We start from the raw sequence: 23,608 nt of genomic DNA, 5'->3' as shown, positions 1-23,608 counted from the left end.
AGGGTTCCTGAATGTACTTTTGAACCTCTCAGGTGGAAGGTGCTTTATTTATGTTAATAATAATAGGTGCATTGTGATATTTGTTCTATATAGCACCTTTCTTGGAAGCCTCTCAAAACACTTTACAAACATTCATAAATAATACCTCACAACACCCCTCTGAGGCAGACTGACTGTATGCGCCTAGGGCAGAGATGATGTCTTCAAATATCTAGGTAAAGGGGCATGTTAAATTATACTAATATGGTAATTAAGTAATAAACCAGTATTAGCCCTATATGGGGTAACTGAGGCATAAACAGGTTAAGTGACTTTCTGAAGATTACACCAGTCAGTGTCAGAGCCAAGAGCAGAACCACATTTCCTGACTCATTTGAGGAGTCCTGGTGAAATGAATAAAGCACCCAAGCAAGTGATCAGAGCTGTCGATCTGCGAAATATTGAGTGAAAAAATAGAGATTTTTAAATGCCTCATTGAATGACATACACAGAGCAAAATCTTCCATCATAGAGGTGAAATACTTCAAGATATTGCCTAAAAATTAGTGCAAGAAAGGACTCTCCCTTTTAAAAGCCGATAGGTCTTAGCAGCTTAGATTAATTCTACTATACAAACTGAACTATTGCAATATTGCAAACCCCCAAGTATTAAAAATCCACAAAACAGGCCCCCCCAAAATCATGAGCTGTTAAAAAAAACCTACATGTGGTTTTCTTTCTATTTGACTTCTAGTTTTTGAGCCCGTAGAATACACACATCACATTTTCAAGCTTTTCTCTGGAACCATGAGGTCTAGGAGTGTATAGTTGTTTTAAATTAAAGGTGAGATTTCATTTAATAGGACTTTGGGGTCTGGGTCTTTAAGGAAAAACACCAAATATTGCAAGACTCACAATGAAATTGTGAAAGCTGGCAACACAGCTGTTGCTTAAATTATATACACTTTGGGGTTCTTGTTTTAAATAAAATAAATGGTTAAAAATCTACTTCTCCCACCTAGTGGATGGTCCTTTTCTTGCGGTCCTTACTCAGTCCAAACACTATTTGAACTCAGTGAGAGTTTTTCTTGAGTAAAGACTACAAGACTGAGAGCTGTAGTAAACTCTGGCAGTGCAACCCCAGCAGGTGGGAAGCAGACTGGACTGTAATTGGGAATTGTAGAGTAGAAGAGATCTTCTCACTTCTCCAGTCTGCTTTATAATTCCCTGCTGAGATTTATATCTTTTGAGCCTTCTGCAGTAGATTGCTTTCCCTTAGATTGGTCAGGCTGTCTACTGGAGCCAGCAACTGCAGTCTCTGGGGCCTGCAGAGTGTGGAAGACAGCAGATACTTTCTACTGGATGCAGGCATATTTGAGTTTAAAACTGCCCAGTTTTAGGGCCCATTTCTCAACCCTGAGCCAAGCCCTCTTGGTAAAAGAGGTTTCCATAGTGGCCAGGGGAAGGAATTCTCCTTCCTTTTCCACAGTAATGCAACCATTTCATCTGCCGCTGTATTGTATCTCCCCTCCCCCCATAAGGATATTTAGTGAGTTAATAATCCACACTCAAAACCCACCCTTAGTCTTCCAAGCTTTGGCCTGCTAAACCCATAGTTGTGAGTTCAATCCTTGAGGGGGCCATTTGGGGATTTAGTGAGGGATTGGTCCTACTTTGAGCAGGGGGTTGGACTAGATGACCTCCTGGGGTCCCTTCCAACTCTGATATTCTACGAAATCACAGTGATCATTGTTCAGAGGGAGAGTTTGTGGGGCACAGCTCTTGTAACCTTCTCTGGCAAACCCTGGATTCATTCACTGCAAAATTGGACCTTGGCTTTATTCAGCGTGCATATCTGTTGTATGGTGTGCAATGAACGAGGCAGGTTGACACACATTAAAAATGAGGACAAAATAAAAAATTAAGAGCTGCCTCATTGTATAACCGTATTGTACTACAGAGCATAGGAGCAGCCATCCTAGGTCAGACCTGACATCCAGCTAGACCAGTATCCTATCTCTGACAGCCAATACCAGATGTCAACTTTCAGAGGAAAGTGCAAGAAACCCTGCAGTAGACAGCTATGGGACAGTCTGCCCATAGGTTTCAGAGTAGCAGCCGTGTTAGTCTGTATCCGCAAAAAGAACAGGAGTACTTGTGGCACCTTAGTCTCTAAAGTGCCACAAGTACTCCTGTTCTTTCTGCCCATAGGGACATTTTCTTCCTAATCCTCTCAGTTAGAGGTTGTCTTATGCCCTGAAACATGAGCATTTATATTCCTTCCAAAAATATCTGAGTGTTTCATTTTTTCAAACCTTACTATTATAACTCTGGACAGATATTCTAGTTATCTATGAAGATGTCCAATCCTTTTTTGAATCATGATGAGTTCTTGGCCTCAGTTATACCTTGTGGTAATGAGTTCCACATTCTAATTCTGCATTGTGTGAAAAAACATTTATTTGTATCTTTTTATATCCTTTTAAAATTGCTGCCTTTAGTTTCACTTACTGTTCCATTGTTCTTGTATATAAGACCGGATGGTGAACTGAAGTTTCTGATCTACCTTCTTACCATTCGTTATTTTGTATACCTTCATCCTAATCCCTTGTATTGGTTTCCTCTTGAAGGTAAAAACTGCTAGTCTTTCCAATTTTGTCTCATAAGGAAGTTTTTCTTTGTCTTTTATCATTCTTGTGACTTGTCAGCCATCTTTGAATCCCCTCTATTTCTGCTTATCTTTTTTGAGTTGGGGTGCTCAGAACTGAACACAGTATCACAGTATGCAGGTGAGGGTGCGCCATTGATTTAAATATATCTGTAAATTTAAAGAGTTCCCCATGCTGGAGGAGGCTCCACAAAATAGGTAATATAACATCAGGCTAAATTTTTTAGTAAGTTCTGCTGGATGGAGACAAATTGCAGCCCTACCAGCTCTTCCCCCAACCAGTCCACTCCTCCGTTGCTCACTCACTGTACTCCCTCACCCATGCCAATCTCTGGATTTGTAGATAGCCTTCCCCACAATTCAGGAAAGGGGATGTTTCCACAGAAGCTGCTGAATCCCACCTTCCATGTGGGAAGAGTGGCATCACATACCTCTGTGTAGAAGCATGACCCACTACAATAAGTAGTTACTAGAGTGTGTGGAGATCACATGCAGAGAGAGCGCCATACAGGAAAACATAGCTCTGCCTTGAAGAGTTTTCAATCTGAATAGATAAAATACATGGGTGAATTCTCAAAAGGTGTCAGTGCTGACCTAATTCTGCTTGGCCACTGAAGCCAATGATAAAACTCCTGTAAACTGAGCCCTTTTGAAAATCCTATCAATGGAGCTGAGGGAATGGATGCAACACGTGAGCAAAGTGAGTGAGTAGTTTTGTTTGGCATGTGTCATGTTAATTCCAAAGGATGTGTGTGTGTTTATGTTTGTAATGAGAGATCAATTAAGGATTTTGAGATGAGATATGGAAGAAGTGGTGAAGAAGTGAGATTTAGGGAGGGACTTTAAGGAAGAGAGTGAGGAGATCATGAAGACTTTGGGCTAAATTCTGCTCAGTTTACATGCTGAATTCAGTGGGGCTACTCCTGGGATTGTAATAAGTAGCATTTAGCCCATTTACCCCTTTTTCATATGGAGTTCTGTGCAGGTAAAAACTGTAGGTGTTATTAATTGCATTTTTCATTCTTCCTCTACACAGCAACAATGAAGACAATACATTCTATGTGGAGCTATGAAGAACTGGTGAATTGTTGTAACTCCCTTTGATAAAGACTATATGGCTGACATATCAGTGGACTTTTAAAAGGAAGGATGATCTTGTGGTTAAGGCCCTGGATTGGGACTCAGGAAAATTAGCTTTAGTTCCCAGCTCTGCCATAGATCTCCTGTGTGTCCTCAGAAAAGTCACTTAATCTCTCTGTGCACCAGTTCTCCATCTATATAATAGCGATAATGCTACTTCTTGTCTCCTATACTTTGTCTATCTTGCCTGCTTGGATGGTAAACTCTTTGGGACATAATCTGGCTCTTACCATCTATACATATAGCACACATAATATAGCATCTAGCACAATGAGGCCAATCTCTTTTGGGATGCCCAGCATGCCAGCATAACTATGCCTCCAAATACATTGGTGGGGCAGAGTCAAAGTTATGTCTGCTTCCTACCCTCTCCTACTCCCCTGCACAAGGAAGGGACATAGCAGCTCTGCATAGCCTGCTACCTCTTCCCACAACCCATGTGCAGAAAGTGGAGATACATCCCTTAGTGTGCTCACCATTCTCCATTAAATATGAATTTTCTTTACAAAATATTTCTGTTTGATCTCTTTTGAAAGGTATTTATTGACATGGAAGGTATGCCAGCCAATCTAGATTTTAACAAATAGTCTAGTTCATAGATTTCATAGAGTTTAAGTACAGAAGGGACCATTTTAAAAAGAGATTCTAAGTAACTAAGCATTTCAGTCCATGCCAGGACTGTGCCCTGGTAGTCAAGAAGGAAGCCTGGTCTTTTCTTGTGATGTGAATCTGGAAAAAATGAAAGTGGGCCTAACCCTACTGGTAATTCTGGCAAATTAATTCCAGCTATACAATGCTGGTCTCATTGAATACTGAGCTATATAAACTTTTCTTAAATAGGAGGAATTATGTTTAAAAATCTCAGTGCACACCCCAGTCACTGGATAGTCCAGGGGAATATTAGGAGGGAGAGCCTATCACCTATAGGTCACTGGTTCCAGCCTGTGAACGACTGAAGGTCCTTACCATTTAGTGACTGCTCAGAGATGAACTGGTGGTCTAAGGTCTTTGTAGAGTGTCTAGCACCATGGGGTCCTGAACCATGATTGGGGATCCTAGGTGCTACCACATTATACAAAATAATAATTAGCTTAGTTCTTAGCGGACAAATATCGGTGTCACAACTGTACCCTTGGTGATATCCTTACCAGAGACTGAACTACCCTTTAATTCCTATAGGTGGCCTCTGCAGACATGCCCACAGAGTCAAACCTTGATGATCCTAAATGGGGTCATGTTTTGAGATGTGTGTTAACTGCACTGAAATTTCCCTTTGTTGCTGGAAACTATGTTTATCCCAATTAATTCAATGTCCCCATTCCATCAGGAAAATTGAGGATTATTTGTATCCATATTTAAATGTACTAAATCTTGTAGTTGACATCTAAATTATATCCTATATCTGTTGAAGTTTTGTCCCCTATAATAAAATAATGGTGAAAGACTCCTAATGGGAGCCACTCAAATTTGCAATGGAGACGAAATACATAATTAGGGCCAAATTCTGAAAGCCATACCCAGTTTTGGCTTACTGAGAAAGGCATGCAGCATCAGAGCCTCGCTTTTTTATAACCATTTAAAATAAAATTATTTCAAACACTTTTGCTAATCCATAATTGTAAATAAACCAAGGATAATTTTATTTGTCTTCTGAGCTAATTCTATTTTTTTCTTCTGCCATGAAACACATTAGAAGCAAACCTATTTTTCAATAGGCAGTTGTCTATAACTGGTACTTGGGAAGATGCTATTTTTATATTAAATCGAATTTTAAAAAGTAAATACAAATCTGTGCAGTACTAATATATTTATGTTGCTATGTTATATATTCATACCTACATTTATGTTACTAGTTCTATATCTGGTATACCTGTTGGCTTTGCCAAACTGTAGAAGTAATTAACAGAGCCTTCCTTTGAGCTATTTAGGAGTGGTTTCTATTACAGTATGTACTCCAAAGAGGAAGTCAAGTGGAATTATATGCAGATACATACATGTCTGAACATGTTCCCCTAGTCACTCAAAGTGCGGAATGAAATTTTGAAGAGACACTGTCACGTTATATTTGGCGTAAAATATAGGTTTTCTAAAAATAACTTTTACAAAGTTTAAGATCAAGAGAAATAATTCCATGAATGTAGAACAAAAATTACAATGAAAACAGTTAAAAAAAACCCAAAGCAAAACAAAACAAAAAAATACCTCTGTTGTGTTTACAACCCAAATGTTACATAGTAAAATGATTACAAACAATAAATATTGAAATAATGTGTTAGTGGATGAGCACCTAAGTGAATCTGACTAAAATTAACTATAAACAGAAGTGATACTAATTAGTCTATTTGCATTGTCCAATATGAGATAAATGCAGAAAGTAAACAAACAGTATAATAATAATACAAAAATACAACGTTGCACTTTTACAGCAATTTCTATATGAGAATCTCAAAGGACTTTACAAGCAGTAATCAATTATATCCCATAACTCCATTATGAAGTAAATACATATAATCCCTATTTTACAGATGGGGAAACTGAGGTACAGCAAAAGAAGTGACATCAAGATCACACAGAGACAGTGGCAGAGTGGATTAATAAAAAAAAGTAAATCAGATGTTCTCTCATCCTCTAGTTTGAATAAATGAAGATGTTTGTAGGCTTTTAAATGGGCTTTTAAATATTATATAGTTAATAAGGTGGTGTCTCTTTAAGTCTGTATACGTTTGCAATGTGATACTTGGCCTGATACCATATGACACTCTGAATGTCCTGACTTTCGAGGAGTTAAAGACAGACTATTAACAGAGCATTTGCTGTTGACAGAGACAGATCTATATGATAACACAGGTTTCTGTAGTAGCTTGGAAACTTGCCCCTCTGCTTGCGGCTTAGCTCATCAGCCCTCCCCGTGGGCGGGGACAAGGCTGCTGTATGGTTAGGTTGAGTCTCGCTGCGTGCGTCTATAACTTTGTGTTGCTTGCTGCTGCTGGTGGTTAGGAGAAGGAATGTGGAAGTCAGTAGAGTGCAGGGTGACAGGCTGGTCGGGCGAGCTGCAGCAGCAGCATTATTTCTCGCTGGCAGATCATTTGCTTTTCCCCTTCTGTTTACAGAGGTATCGTACGGTTTTTTGCTTTCTCCTCCTTTGCCTTTAAAGGGAAGGCGACTAGAAGCTGAAGACGCAGCAGCAGGAGAATCAGGAAACCATGCACCAGCGCTGCTTTTTCCTCCTGTGAATCTGGATCTTTATTTTTGCTGGAGAGGGTAGAGGTTGCTGCTGGTTCTTCCCCTGCCCTCCTTCCCCTGCCGATGTGTCTTCCTCTGTCTCTTTTGCCAGTGTTTTTTAAATGACTTGAGCGAAGGGGGGAAAACTGTCAAGATGGCAGCAGCAGGAGCAAGGAGGTTATGAATGTGGTGTTGATGCTGGAACAAAACCCATCCTCTTGGCAGCCCTACGGAGGGCTTAAAGCTTCTGGACCTGTTGGAAGACTGGTGATTTGATTTGTTTTTGTTTTGCTTTCCTCGCAAGAAGGGTGAAAAATCCAGAGTGGCGTTTTCTTCCCCTGTTCGGTTGGTTGTGAAATTTAGTTTTGTATATACAGATCTATATATTTTTTGGAAAGTGGAATGCATAACTACGGCAAATGCTAGTGTGCAATTGGAGGTACATTAAGACTTCAGCTCCCTTTGGGGCGTTTTGAAGGAGGAAAAAGTCATCCATGTAATGTGAAGGACCCCTCTCTCTTTTCCCCGGACAGAGAGAGAGAAAAAGGAAAACGTCCACCAGAGCAGCCGGGAGCAGGCTTGGTGGTGTTGGAGGGGTCTCTCTCCGATGGATACAGCGTGATTGCCAGTGGAGCACTTCTGCAGCTGCATGGAGTGAAACATAAACAAACACACACCACTGAGCTGCACCAACTCCACTGCGTTTGGGCTGCTGTTGGCGCCATCCCCCCACCCATCTGGTTCCAGAGGCTCATCTGGAACCTCTGGCCTCGCCTGATCCCTTATTGATCGCCTTGTGATTATTAGTAGTATTTTGTGTGTGTGTGTGTGTGCACTGTCTGCTGGGAGAGGGGGCGGGGGAAGGCAGAAGGCAGGAGGCTGCAGGACTTTAATGGAGAGTGGCATGTTCACTCGCTCCCCCCTGCCTGGTAGGCACTGATCCGCAGCGGCAGGAGGAGGACTGGGGTCCGGACCTGTCTATCCCATCGCAGCACCAGGAGCAGCAGCAGCGGGAGGAGGGGAAGCCAAGATGGCAGAGGCGTCTCCCCCTGCCCCCCTCTCCCCTCTAGACGTGGAGCTGGACCCCGAGTTCGAGCCCCAGAGCCGGCCCCGCTCCTGCACTTGGCCCCTACAAAGGCCTGAGCTGCAGGCGAGCCCGGCCAAGCCCTCGGGGGAAGCGGCCGCGGACGCCGCCTCCATGATCCCCGAGGAGGAGGACGACGAGGAGGAAGGGGGCAGCTCGCCCATGGCCATCGGCAGTGCCGTCCCCGGCGGCGGCGGAGGGGAAGCGCTGGCCCCGGAGGAGGCGGCCCGGCTGCTGGCCCCGCTGTCCGGGGTCGGGACGGAGGGCTCGGGCCAGGCCCCCGGGGCAGCGGCGGCTGGGGGCAGCGGGCTGAGTGGGGGGCAGCCGGCGGCGGCGCCGCGGAAATGCTCGTCCCGGCGGAACGCGTGGGGCAACCTGTCCTACGCCGACCTGATCACCCGCGCCATCCAGAGCGCCCCGGACAAGCGGCTCACCCTGTCCCAGATCTACGACTGGATGGTGCGCTGCGTGCCCTACTTCAAGGATAAGGGCGACAGCAACAGCTCGGCCGGCTGGAAGGTGAGGGGGGCAGCGGGAGGGCTGGGGGCAGAGGTGAGGGGTGGCGGCGTGGCAGGGGGGTGCCCCCGAGAGAGAGGGTGGGGGCCCGGGATGTGCCCCGGGGGTGCAGGAGTGGCACTCAGGACGGGGGTTAGGGAGGCTCTCAGGAGGCGGCACCGGGGTAAAGGTACAGAGAGGGTGCCCGGGGGAGGCAGAGGGGGTGGGAGGGTACCCGGGGGGAAGCGGGGGCGGGGGGAGCTGGACCGCGCTCAGCCAGTTAAACCCAGTAGCAGGCCCATGTGCGGCACCCCCGGTGCGCTAGTGGCTGCCCGGAGCTCGGTGCGGGGGAGCTGGCGTGGAATGGGGCGGGCTGGCCCCCTGGTCGGAGGGGCGATGGGTTGCCGAGGCGCACTAGCCCGGAATTAAAGTAATTAACTGCTTTTAGCGTAACGCGGAGAAGCAGCGTTTTAGTGCAGTGTCCGTGGAGCACAATACTGTGATCCCAGCCTCGCACTTCGCAGGCGGCGGGCTCCTCGGTGTACTAGCCGGGGGAGGAGGGGAGGATCGGTGCTTTCCTGCCTTTGAAATGCAAGAAGCAGATACTCGGAAGAGACCTTGGACTCTTGAGCCTCTCAATCATTTGAGCTCCTCGCCTTGCACCTTCCTCTTCCTTGGAGTGACATCTGCCAGGCAAACTCTGCCTTGCACGGCTCTCCAGTTAAATATTAAACGTGGGAGGCACCGGAGTCCAATGAGCTTCCTGAAAAGCTTTGGTGAGACTCCTCTTCTTATTGCTTGGCTGGCCGGGCCCCAGCACCTGCTGCTGGCTGAACCGGTAGCTGATGTTTGCTAATTTGAGAGTGACCCAGGCTGCCTCCACTGTGTACTAGCGAAGCAGGCGGCTTCTCGGCTGGGAGAGGGGTTCTCTGTTTAGATGAACTTGGGTGACTCCTCTCTGCTGGCCCATGTCAGTTTCTTTAATGCTCGAGGCACGTGGTTTAAAAGGGGTGTGTGGCGTGGCCTCTGAGATCACAGTGACCCTGCTGCAGTGTGCTTAGCCTGATGTGCTTAAATGGACACCGTCAACCTGAAATCTAGTCAGTTAAAAATGAGTTAAAAGTAATTGCAGGGACCGCATCTGCATTGGAGTCCCTGTCAGTTTTTGTGGTTTAACAATCACATTTTCTGAATTTGGAAAAAAAATAGTCGTCCCCTCCCCCCTCTTCCCTTGCTCTGCAGAAGACTCAGCCAGACCTGAAGAAGAGATCTGCAAGCTGGAAAGCTTGTCTCTCTCACCCACAGAAGTTAGTCCAATAAAAGATATGACCTAACCCACCTTGTCTCTCACAGAAACAGTGAAAATTAACTAAATACAGAGGAAACAGTGGGAAGACTATACACGGAATGCTGTCAAATGCACAAAACAACAAACTGAAAAATGTAGACAAATATATTTTCTTTATTTTTTTTTCAGTTATAGGAATCTTAGCAGTTGCATGTAACAGTAGTAGGCCAAAAATATACAGATGCAAATCTCAGAGTTCAAATATAGAATTACTACTAGTTTTTCAAGAAAAATTCAAATTCCTCCCTCCACCCAAAAAAAGCCAAGAAAGGTGTATGCTTTTCCTTATAAAGTTAAATTAATGGTGGAATTCTTTAAAGGGTGACTTCTCTGAATGTTTGGCATTTTCCCCCTGGTATGTTAGTGCATATAGGGACACCATCAATTGAGAAATCATACATATCTGAAAAATTTCTATATACAGTTTTTACAGATCACACTTATGATTACTATAATGTAAAGATATTAGAGAAAAAATCATTTTCCAGATTGTTTACTTTGTGCATGTGAAAACACATTGTGTATAGTCAGGCTTTTGCTTTTGAAGATCACTTTTAAAATAAAGGTCTTACTAGTAGCTAATATTGGGTAGACTACATTTTAAAAGTACTTTACAAAAAGTGTTTGCTTTGGTATTGCATGCTCATCTATTAGTATGCCACTTGCTAAAATGCCATTTCTTTAAATGTTACAGCTACACAGTAAGAATGAGCACTTGCATGATATAGGTGCTATTTACAAAGGAGGGACAACTGGTTCAGTTAAATTTCATCTTGGTGCCACTATGTGCCATTTATGATTGAGGGTCTTAATGGATGATAGGAGGAGGATTCTTGAGGAAGTTTTAGCATATATAGATGTTAACTTTCCTATTGAATCTCTGTATTTGATTCAAATAATAGAGAGCTTACATGATATAAAACAAATGAGTTGGAAATGTTGTATAAGCTGGAAGATTCTCATGTATTCTTATGCTAGTAACCCATTCTTATGTTTTGATTTCTGAGTAAGACATACTACTAGGAAATTAATTTGAATACAGATGTAGGATTTTCACCCTCCCAAATGGAGCATTACAGGAAAAATGTTTGCACTGCATTTGACTCAGGCTAAGGAAATGTTTTAAGAAAAAAGGCCAGTTGTTTAGTTCAAGACTGATACCTTAAAAACAGATGCATTTTAAAATTGGATGCCGATTTTATATATTGAATTTGATGAGGTTCCACGAGCATGATAGAGAGTGTGATAAGGCTTAAATCTAATATGACAATCCTTGCTTTCAAATATATACCTTTATGTCATTTGCAAAAGCATTGGTTTCAGACCTCAGCTGTTCTATCTTATCTGCTATGACAAATCCAGTCTTTTATTGAATACTTTGAGTTTTCAGCCAATGATCTCAAATCAAATGGAACTAAAAATTATAAAACAACATATAATGTATAGTGTCTGATACTACTTCCATTGAACTTGGTGGCAAAACTCTCACTGACTTAAGTGGAAGTAGGATCTGGGCCATTGTGCAAAGTGCTTACATTGATTAGTATGCTTAATACACTTGCATTTTTTCTGACAATTTATACTTTTAATTTGATATTGATTCAATTTCTGTGCAGAATTAACTGGTACTTGGAGCTAATTAAAATGTTAAAAACTTGGATCCTTTGAGATTTCACTGATATAATTTAGTTCAGAAGTTTCTCACTGGTGTCTAAAATGACCTTCATCAGAAGATGAGGGCACATTAGAAGCTCAAAATCTTGTTTATGGTTGAGTGCAAGTTGTCTTTGAAACTGATGATAACAGGTTTGATTTTGTTAGCAATCTGTGTATATGTTTGTGTGTGGCTGATAGGAATGTGATAAAGTAGGGGAAGGAGAGGTCAGGAGCTAATAATCTGCCAGGCATCCCAGAACAGAGATTTTAATTTCTAACAGGATTAGTGTTCTTTTTAAGGTGTGCATATGCATTTAAAACAGGGATCTTTCTATTTCTTGACTGGAATATCAGTTACTTTATATGGAAACATTCCTGTTGGACTCCAGCTACATCTCAAAGGGTTTGTTTCCACAGTAGCTTGGAGAATGATTCCCAGCTCTTGCGCGCTAGCTCTGCTTGAGCTAGCATCTAAATAAAGAAGCGTGGGTGCGGCCGCAGAGGTGGTGTCTTGTGCTAGCCGCCCGAGTGCAGTCCTGCCCAGTGCCCTGTGAATGTATTCAGATGGGTAGGCTGAACTGCTGCCCATTCTGCCGCGGCCACTCTGCTCTTTTTAGGCACTAGCTCAAGCAGAGCTAAGGAGCGTACTTCTGCTTGCGTTGGGAATTACACCTCCCAGCTGCTGTGTAGACAGACCATTGGTATCTAAAACACAGTAAATGAGTATATACTGTTTTATCATTTTATTTCCCTCATAAGTATGGGATATAACTGTTTAAAGGACATATGACTAAGCTGTTCACTTTGGACCTTGGGAAAAGTCACAGGGAAACTGAGATTTCAAAAATGATAGAGATTGGTGTACGAGAAAGCCTTTTACCTTAGTCTACAATTATTTTATTATATAGATACTTTCAGCTTCATAGACAAAGAACACATTTAACGGTGTTATTCCCCTCTTGCATCAAAAGGGGAAACTGTCATTTTAAATAAAGGTGAAAAAGATAACTTACTTTTATTATCATACATGTTATATATGAAATATTAATTTTGTTTCCAGTGTAATCAGCAGAACGTACTTCATAAAAATAGCTTAGATTATTCTCCCCAAAACAATTACTTTAAAAGCTATAAATTAAAATTACAACTACCATTCAACTGCTTTTTTTGTTTTTTTTTGCCTAGGGCATTAAAGCAGAAATGAATATTCAGATGTGGTTAGGAAGACAACATTATGTTTCCTCTAATTCAGATAAGATTTGTCCAATTTACACACCAACAGGCTGATTTGTTTCCCCTCCTCTCCAACAACCCATTGGAATGTTAGCTTATCTAACATTGGTTGGCAGCTAACTAGTGCAGTAATATATAATAAATCTTCCTAGATGCAGCATGCTGCATACACTCTAGATACTCACATACAGGTCTTTTCAACACTAACCTGTATGTTTCCAAACCACCCCACAATTATTTAGATATATGATTCAATAACTGCTCACTGCTTTGAATAGTGATAAAAGTGAATGTTTTAGTTTTTGACGTCTATGAAAAACATGCTTTGAAAGAAAGAGACTGTGCATGCTCTGTTGTACAGAAGCACATGTCCTGATAGTGTCTTGTCAGTGCACAATATGTAAGGTGAATCTTGTCGTTACTACCACAGAGGTTCCTGTTCACCAGACTTGCACGTGTTACAGTTTTCTAAATGAAAGTATCTAATGCCACATCAAAATTCTGCATTCAAAATATGCATTCACAAAATCAGTGTATTAGAACTGATTTTTATTAACTTTGTTAAATTGTTCAGGATTCAGTAACTTTCTTTGCTTAATATTTTTCATCTGCCCTGAAATGATATCTTCAGGCACCTTTGTATGTAGGTTGGAGGAATGTGCAGTTTCACTGTAACTTCTGTACGTGCTTTGGTATCTTTTGACATAATATTATTTTGTAACTTCTTATGGCAATACTCTGTGAAACTCAATCCTTCCTCTACATGAAGAGTACACTAGAGGGACTATTTTCCTCTTTATTGAGCAGAATCCCAAGACTGTGAAATTGGTCCTTTATGAACATCTACCAGTAATTCCCGAGTTTAAATGCAGACCATTTGTTTTGTTTTATTTTTGTATCATGAGCCTAATAAAATTTTCCACATGTTCCTTATGAAGGATAAAGACCAGTTACTAGTATGTGTAATTGTTTTTGGAAGCTCTGTTTTAAAAAGGTAACACCGAACATGAATATACTGTAATTCAACTTTGTTTTTAGTGACTGTAAAACCTACCTAGATGTTGTAATTGTTGAATGTCACTGAGGGCTTGTCTACACATGGAGTTACTCTATAATAGCTATTCCTGATTAATTCCACATGTTGACACTCTTATTCTGCAATAAGCATGTTTAATTCCAAATTATCTTAATTCACTTCAAAGTGGATTAAGCTAATTCAGAATAAGGCACTCTTATGTTAGAATAAGAACATCCACACATGCAATTAATCAGGTATAGTTAACTGGGAATAGTTAATGAGCTTTAAATTCACATCCTGCCTTATTCTGGATTATTTTTTGTGTGTAGACAGAGAATCCCACACATCTTTGATATGAGCCTCTGTCTATGAGATTTAGTCATCCATCTAGGTATCTGGTAAATGTGCCAGGAATAGTTAATCAGGAATAGCTATTCTGGAATAACTCCCCATGTAGACAAGCCCTCAGTGACATCCAAGGTCATCACTGTTTTTGAAAGACTATGGAGAGGGAACAGCACCAATCTCTTCCCTTCTCACTTCTCTTCCAGTAGGAACTGCATGTAGCTTCTCTAAGCCCTGGCCTACACTGGGGGGGGGGGGGGAAAGGGAGGAATCGATCTAAGTTACACAACTTAGATCGATTTACCGTGATGTCTTCGCTGCGGTGAGTCGACTGCTGCCGCTCCCCCGTCGACTCTGCCTGCGCTTCTCGCGGTGCTGGAGTACAGGAGTCGATGGGAGAGGGCTCAGGGTTGATTTATCGCAACTAGACTAGAAGTGATAAATCGATCCTCGCTGGATCGATTGCTGCCCGCCAATCCGGCGGGTAGTGTATGTCTACATTACCCACGTTACAGCACGGCCGTGGCAGCGCTGTGACGTGGGCAGTGTAAACATGCTTTATTGCCCGGGGAGAGCTCTCCTGGTGATTAAAAAAACCCCACCCTGAACGAGCGGTGGTAGGTTTATCGCCGGGAGCTGTACTGTCTACACTGGCGCTTTTCACCGCGAAAACTTTTGTTGCTCAGGGGTGTGATTTTTCACAACAACAAAAAACAACAAAAGTTTTAGCGGTGAAAGTGGCAGTGTAGACACAGCCTAATAGGAGCAGCAGAATGAAATTTACCAGAATTGCATCAGTTGCACTCTGTGCACTATGTCCGTTTTCTGGGGCCCTACTATCTGGAGTAATTGTTTTCCAGCTTTGTACTGTATTCTTAATTTTTATGTGAAATCTAAAGTAGTTTAATGATTCATACAGAAGTGTGTGGACAAGGAACTGTAGTATGATAGCCATTTAGCAAAGCACTTAAGCACATGTTTAACTTTAAGCATGTGAGTAGCCCTTTGAGACTTCTGCGATATTACTCAGATGCTTAAAATACATGTTTCAGAGCTTTGCTAGATCAAAGCCTTGGTGTGTTATGCTTTGGTGAACTATTTAAGTGAGTTCTGTCAGTGTACTCAGAACTCAACAAAATAAAGAGAGAACACAGTTCCTGCCCCAAATTCTAAGTTGGCAGATTATGCAGTTCTCACATAAGATAGATGGAAGATGATCCACTATTAAAATGGTAAATCTTTTTTGCTTTCTTTTTAACCTTCCAGTAGAAGTCAGATGTAAGTGATAAGTCACATAAACTGATGGTCATGACCATCTTACATCCGTTATTTCATCTTATATCTGTTAACTCATCTACCTATGCTTTAGATATCTGAATAACCTACATTAAAATTTCTCACTTTCTCCAACATGTGCATCCATGTAGTAGCTATTGTAGGTGAGATGGAGCTATTTGACAGTGTTTCTCCAATGATGTTCTACTGAGGAATGCCTTTACTGAGGGCCTTTCTGATACAGATGTGAGTCAGCCACTTCAGCTGATGTTGCTATCCCGAAATAATCACAGGTTCTGAAAATGTTAAGTGACGCCCAAATAGCAAGTCTCGTTCACAGCAGAGATAGACAAAGCTCTTGATAAGTATGCAGCACGGGCCTACTTGATAACAGGACACTCTGGGGTTTGGGTTGCTTTTGGTGTGGGTTTCATTATGGCTGACGAAACATATTGCAGTGGTTATTAGCAACTTGTCAAATTATGTGCAAAATCATTCAATTCAATAATGCTTGCTCAGCACCACAGCAGTTTAATGAAAATTATTTTAACCTTTTATTTCCTCTTTTTTGTATTTTTTGTTTCAAATTTATGCTATTTTATTTCTGTACAGTTTCCTGACCATTACTACACGCTATAGTTCTCAGTCCTGTCTAGGCTAGGAAAATGTGTTGTGTTTAGCAAACGTGATAGCTAACACGTATTAATTAACATGTTTTTAAACACCACGTAGCACCTAGGGTAAACAAAGACAGGGGCCTAGTTTTCCTTTACCTTGTGGCCCGTTAGAGCAATGTAAGGGAGCCTTAAAATGAGATTACGATCCTTTATGCTGCCATAGAGATGTAAACCGGCCTTAATATAAACAAGAAACAGGCTCAGCAGTGTTTAAAAATGTGCTAGCTGGTTGTTGTCAACCCTAGATTCCTTTCTGGAGTTGACCATGACCAGCTAATATGTTCCTGAAGGTGTTGTGTCAATGGTAGGTACAAAGTCATGTTTAAAAACTTGTTAGCTAATGTGTTTCCTAACATGTTTTGAAACACAACTTATTTTCCTTGCCTAGACTGGACCTCTATATACCTCTATATTGTTGTATATTTATCATTGTGTTTTACTCTGTTCTCATGCTATGGCAGGTTGGCCTCTGTTTTTCTACTACATGGGATACATTATTAAGAATAAATTATTTAAATTGAATAATTTTGGAACACTGCTTTCATGGCCTAAAGGCATTTGTTTATTTTAACTAGAAGACCTTTTGTATTACTTTGATCTATTTCCTCTAACCATACACCAGCATCCTTATAGTCTGAGAGTGTGCACTCTTTGTATGACAGCATGGGACTCTAGCTCTAGACAGATTTCAGATCCTCCAAAGCCCCCCCCCCCTTTTTTTTTTTTGAGCAAGGGTAGTTCTGGACCTGTTAGCCCACTTGATTAAATGAAAGTAGAGATTTTCTTCTTTCTGGGTGCTCAGTCAGCACCTGTACCCCAACATTAACAGTCAAATTCAAACTTAAAATATTGTTTATGGAAGAACTAAAGAAAAGCAAGAGAAGAATCTGAGTGTAATTTTGTTTAGCTGTGAGAGATGAAAAGCCATGATAGTACAGACTTTGATGGTATGTCTACACTGAACAGTTAACTCATGCTCTTACCCGATTTATAGCCTTAGCTTCCTTTACTATGCACACAGAAAAACCTCTGGCCTGAGTTTGGGGTGCTTTAAGCCCAGGCTAGCTTACCTGACTGGGGGTGCAGGTTAGAGCCCAGGCTTCAGTTTATCTCAGTCTGGAATCCGTCCACTTTTCAGTGAGGATGCAGATAAAATCACTCAAATACTGATATTCCTCCAATTCCCTTCCCAAATTCTCTTTCAATTGACACAATTGACTGGGAAAGAATCCTAGAACATAGCCCAAAGGGCCATGCGTTGATGCACATGAGTGAGTGCAGAAACAGTGAGGACACAGTAACACAGGTAGGACTTGGCTATGGAAGTGCCCATACTTGGGCTATGCTAATTCGAGTGCCAATCACCTGTGTTAACTATGTGGTGTAGGCCTAGCCTGAGACTCAGTTTCAAAGCTAAACATTTGTAAATGTAGAATTTACCAATTATTTGCAAGCTCCTCCTTTCTCAGGGTGAAATTTCCCCCAGTGCTAAGGTTCAGCACAAGGTTCTATGCACTACCTAAGCCACACATAAGTCCTTAACATAGTGATGTATAGAGCCTTATGAGTAGGGGCCTACTTAATTCTCGATTTTGCAGATTTCACTGAAATTGTGAAATATGGGATTGTTTGCTAAATTAACCTTCAAAATATAAATATGTATTATTCATAAATGTGCTGCAAAACTTCTGAGATTACCACAATGCAAAAACAGTTGACTATAATGTTATATCACTGCAATCATCATAGTGTATAGTTGATTGAGAGTGTCTGTCAAGTTGCATGACATAGACTAAAGTGAGCACAGTAGTCATTACAGTAGATCGTTGATTGAGAATGTGTCAACATTTATGACAATAAGTGAGCACGACAGTCATCAGGTCGAGTGAAAGGATTGTTATTGCATATAAAGATGGCCGACATCAAAAAAAGGCAAAAAACATTTCAGCTTTGGGTTGTGTGAAGCAGTACCTAGTAAGAACCTTACATGCAGATGGTGGTAAACTGTTTTGTTCATCTTGCAACATGACTCTAGGTTTGTTCAGAAAAAAACACGATCAATCGTCATTTTGATTCTGAATCACCTGTTAAACAAAAAACATGTGCAGAGGCTACAGATCAGAACACAAAACTAGCGACTGTGTCCACAGTGTTTAAAAGAACTGAAAGTAGTTTAGCAAAAAGGAAGTTACAATGGAACTAGTGGAGGCCTTCACTGCTGCCAACATACCTTTAGAAACAAATGGATAATCTGAAACAAAGAGAGTACTTTAGAGAGCACGTACCAAATGCTGGCAGTTTCCCATGTACAAACAAATTTTGCCAAGATTATCTAGCAGAAGTAATTGCGAAGCATGTTCAGTCTACAAAATCTGTGCTGGCAGAATATAATTCCATTTCAATTGTAGCTGATGAAGCAAAAGATGCACAGGAGATGTATATACTCCACTTTTTATTTGTACCTGGCAGCTGGAAAGACGACTGTATGCCTGTTTTCCTAACGGAGCCATTCAGCTTGAGTCGGGAAATTTTTCAACTGAATCACAAGCTTTAGTAAAGGTTGTTGTAAACTACGGTTTAGATTTCAGCAAGGTCTCAGTATTTCTCTCTGACGTGATGTACATGTGCAGTGCTTTCTCTGATGTACTACAAGGAACGATGCCAGTGTAATTCATGTTACCTTTAATGCACATTTCCTTTTAATGGTCATTGATATCTGGTGCACACATTTCCTTGATGTGGATATGCTAGCTTCTTCTTTTAAAAAAATATTCAAGCATTGTCTAGGCTGTAAACTATGATTCAAGGAGTCGATGGCCAATCAAAGTGGTAGCCAAGCAGTGATGCTTCCACCTGAAGTGATTACAAGGTGAAATTCATGGTTTAATGCAGTTGCTTACCACCATGCAAAGAATATTAAATACTACAGCAGCACTTTGTGTGTGAGGCGCTTGAAATCACACCAGGCACACAGTCTTTGCCTAAAGTCTCTGAGCAACATTGAAGACCAGGTGAAGTTCGTGGCTGAGAATGCAATCCAGTTCATGCAGCTTCTAACATGGTTTGAAAGTCGGCAGGTTTTGATTCACAAAGCATACAACAAACTGATAGATCTGATCCGAGATATGGCATCGCAACAACTTTCAGACTGGCAAACTGAAAATAGCTGCAGGCAAGAAGTGTTCCAGTCAATAGCAGAAAAGTTAAACCACTACTACTACAGGTACGATCAGTCACTACCACCTCTATTTAAACAACCAGCTACCTACTTTTTCAGTGCTGTTCACTTTTTCAACTCAAATCAGGGGCCTTTTCTGTGTTTTGACCCTGAGGTAATTCAAGCAATTCCTGGGTGGGAGAAAGATAATGACAATGAACGTGCTTACCTGACCTTTGTCAAAGAATGCCAGATGCCAGTAAAAGTAACTGAGTTTTGGGACTCTGTTTCTGATTGGTTTCCAAATCTCTACAAGTTGGCAAAATGCTGCCTTACAATTCCTACCAATTCTGTGGATGCAGAGCATGGAGTTTCAATGTATGGACAGGTATTCACCCCACTGAGACAGAAGATGTCAACTGCAACTGCTGGTGGATGCTGCATACTGGTATTTAACAATTAAAATGGACTATTTTATTTTAGTAAGCATATATTTGTATTTCTAAGTTTTATGTACAGCTTTGTGTATTATACTTTATTATTATTATTATTTATGATTATTAATTTATTTAGCAGCCTTCCTTATCCAGGGCGACTTACAAAGGTGACAGTAATATAGTACAATACTTGTTGCATATATACAATATGAACACACCCGTAAAATTTGCTATTTATGCCATGACCAAGCTTTGAAAAATGTGTGATTTCTCCACAATTTAAGCATTTAAGACTCCTACTTATGAGGGCTTCCAGGGTTAGGGTGAATTTCATCCTTGATACAGCTTGCAGCTTGGGTAGATAGTCAGGCACCTTCCAAAAGTCAGAGGGTGGGGTTTTTTGGGTATGTGGGGGGGAGAGTTTTGTCTTTTTCCCCTTATCTTTATGGAGAGTTTTGCTGTACAAGATACCTGCACAGATATACTGTATAACAGCTTTCACCTGTATAGAACATTTTAGTTTTAGAAGAGGTAGAGTCATCTGCCACAACTTCTTTTTATTCAGAAGGAAGTAACCTATGCAAGTCCTCTCTAACTTATACTTTAATATAGCTGTACTTGAGAAGATTGTTTTGACACAATTTTAGTCTGTGATTGTAAGCGTTGCTATTTCAAGGGCACTGTTATCCTTGCTGTGCTGAAAACTGTCTGATTACCTCATTCTGACAATACAGTTCCCACCCTCCCCTGTTTATCCACATAGATCAGAAGCCTCTGCCTGGGGGGAGCTGCTAAATTCTAGTGCAAATTCTAGTGTTGCTTCTTTATACCCTGCTCAGTCATTTGTTAACACCTGACACGGAATCTGACCAATATGCATGGTATGTTCATAACTGGAAACATAGTAATGAGTCTCCAAAGTCTCATAATTAATCTGCTTTGCTAAACCAGACTAATACTGAAAATAGTAGATTCACTTTTTCTGCTAGCATAAACATAGAGGGTTCAGAGGGTCTCTAGTGAATACCATTTACAAATATCTCAAAGCAAATTTCAACTTGAAGTCAAAAGGAGCTTCCTGTGCTCAACATCCGGTCCTAGTTGGGCACTGAAAAAATAGAGACATCCAGAATCAGTGGTCACTCTTGGAAATGTTGCCTTTAATCTATGGAGATACGTATGTGTTCTTTGTGGATCATGTTGTATGGATTAGTCCACTCTTCACCATGACTACTACCACAAAGATAGTTGATTTCCAATCTCTAGTACTAGCTATCCCCAGCACCACCCGTGCATTTCATCTAGACCCCTTCTCTGCATCTTTCTCTCATTCATTTATCACTTTGATTCTGGCATCTGTATCTGTGTGCAAATTTGAAAGGGTGGTTCTGTCTGTTCAGTATTATTCTGGCAATGCTGTCAATTAGGTGGAGTCAAAGAAAACACAGTTGTACTTGTGGGCATCACAACAAGGATTTACTGTTAATAAGCAAAGCATAGCTTACAATGGTCTGAAAAAAGTCGAGAGCTTTTAATATATGTACTAGCAATATTTTCATTTAATTCAGAGATGAATATTTCCTTTAAATTCTTCAGACAAAGTTTAATCCATCAATCCAGCTTTTTATTGATAGTTTCCCCAGTACATCCTGATCCTCTAATCAGCTTTTTTTTTTTGGTAAAACTGCAGCAGTCATGAACAAAATGCATCTAAATCTGGAGCTCTCCAGTTAAATCATTCAATTTCAGAGACGTTACAGAAAATGTTGGTTCATCCTTTCAGACAGCAGGATAGGTTTCATGTCTGTCTTTTTCTTCTTCGTCTTTGACTTTGTTGCTGAGAACCTCCCTCTGGTTTCTTGTGTCTACAAATTCAAGGACTTGTAGACATCCATTTTTCCACCTTCTGCTTCGTGCTGTATTGGTCAGTGCTTCTCTCAGTTGTTTCCAGCAGTCTCAGAATAAAACTCCAAATGACTGAGGCCCTGGTCATGTAATGAGAACAATGCAGACACGCCTTGGCACCTTTCTGGAGCCACATTATCTGTCCAAAGCCATTTGGCAAGATCAAGGTCCTGGATTCTTGGAAGAACTTGTACTTAGCAGGTTGTACTTGAAAATTTCTCCTCCAGGAAGATAGCTTTACAAAAACAATCCATCTGGAAGTGTGTAAGCAAGTTTTCCTTCCTCACTCCCACTTTACCTCTTTTTCTGCCCATGCTTTTGAATAGAAAAGTGCTCAAGTTTCTCCAGTTTATATTGAGAATATTTGCTTCTGGTCTAACAGTTTGACCTAGAGTATTTATGGAAGTTGAATTTCCTGGTAATTAAATTCTTGCTAAAGGATGGGCCTAGCAAAAATATAATTCAGATCAAAACTTTCCCAAAGTTTGTGCGAGTTGATGCCGGAAGTTCTGGTATAGACCCATCTCTAGCATAAATATATGTTTGCTGGCACCTCATGGAGGCAATTTACCTGTTGTATTCATTGGTTTCTTGATAAGCCCAGTACATAAAGCTGCCTTCTGATAAAAGAAGAATATTGCAGTACAAACAATGCCTTTGTGAGGCTTTTAACAGGACTCCTAAATTGTCACTTTTTCTCAGATTGGTCATGCTCTGGGCACAGTGGTGCAGTTTCTTGAAAGCCTCTCAACTGCTATTTGTTTTCCTAGACTGCTCTAGACTTCAGCTGACTTTCAGAAAATTTTCCAGGAATTTGCAAGAGGAGACAGTGCTGTTTCAAGTCATTGCACAAGATGTGTAAACTGAGACATGTAAACTCACCATCCCAGTTTTATGCAACAAAATCTGTTATACTAGAAGTTTCGCTATGTTCTGAAACTAAAAAACCATTTGTCAAACAGGGCAGGTTTCCAACTGAATGGTAGTCTTTTATTCATCAAAATTACAATTCCATGAATTTCCCATAGCCACCTGCTACTTTTCAGTAGCTTGGGCTGTAAACGTTATCAAATTAAACAGGCGTTTACTCTATCCAAGAGTGTAAAATTGAAATAATCTCAGAGAGTTGAATGGCTAGGGCAGGAGATTTCAAATTCTGTTTATGCAGTGACTAACATCTCAAAATCCAGCATTATTATTGTTGCTGTTGTTATTATGCTGACAGTATGTTCATCACTCTGTAAAGCATGCTATGTTTCCTGACCTGCTGATCTTACAACTTAGCTCAGCCACAGACAAAGCAGTTCAAATTAAAATAATATACTAGATGATTGCACATGTTTGCGATTGGGTAGAAATCCCATATGGGGTACTGTTTAGTAAAAGGCTTTGGGGAAGGGAATGTGTTTTAAGGAGGTATTTGAAGGGCAAAGGGAGACCATTTTCAATACAGGCAAAGCAAAGCTGTTTGGAGCACAAGGAGGTGGTGATGTAGGAGGCTTAGGAGGAGTGAGAAGAGTATGAACCCTAATGCAAAAAGTGATTAGCTATGAGGTGTCTATAAATTAGGGTTACCAGATAGCAACTGTGAAAAAACGGGACAGGGGGTGGGAGGTAATAGGTGCCTATATAAGAAAAAGTCCCAAAAAACAGGACTGTCCCTTTAAAAACAGGACAGATGGTCACCCTACTATAAATCAGATATACTGGATCTGGAGGTGCAGTTTAGAACACATGGTAGAATATAATTCCCCCAGTGTCTTTAAAAATTAAAATGTATTTAAAACATATGTTGAATGTCTCTCACCACCCACTCAAGTCCTCCAAAATGCAAGTGTTCCTCGCCCTTGGTATTTTCTTCCCTCTCCTCTAGAACTCAACAACACAACAACTGTCCTTGGTAGGTGAGTTGGACATGCCAGCTGGACAGAACTTTTCCTGAGCATACCCATAAGACTTTGTTACAATC

At 41.1% G+C, this 23,608-nt stretch overlaps 1 protein-coding gene across 1 annotated transcript in view; it reads left to right on the top strand.

Moving 5' to 3' along the window:
* Positions 1-6,732: 6,732 nt before the first annotated feature.
* Positions 6,733-23,608, top strand: part of FOXO3 (forkhead box O3) — a 149,197-nt gene continuing 132,321 nt past the window's right edge. The window contains exon 1 of the mRNA XM_024202604.2: positions 6,733-8,612. Within this exon, the coding sequence (XP_024058372.1) occupies positions 8,040-8,612 (573 nt within the window). The 5' untranslated portion in view covers positions 6,733-8,039. The remainder of the gene's footprint in view (positions 8,613-23,608) is intronic.

Source organism: Terrapene carolina, unplaced genomic scaffold (assembly GCF_002925995.2).
Source record: "Terrapene carolina triunguis isolate 2854851 unplaced genomic scaffold, T_m_triunguis-2.0 Scaffold42, whole genome shotgun sequence".
In the NCBI taxonomy this organism is placed as follows: domain Eukaryota; kingdom Metazoa; phylum Chordata; order Testudines; family Emydidae; genus Terrapene; species Terrapene triunguis.
This window is presented reverse-complemented; position numbering and strand designations above follow the sequence as displayed.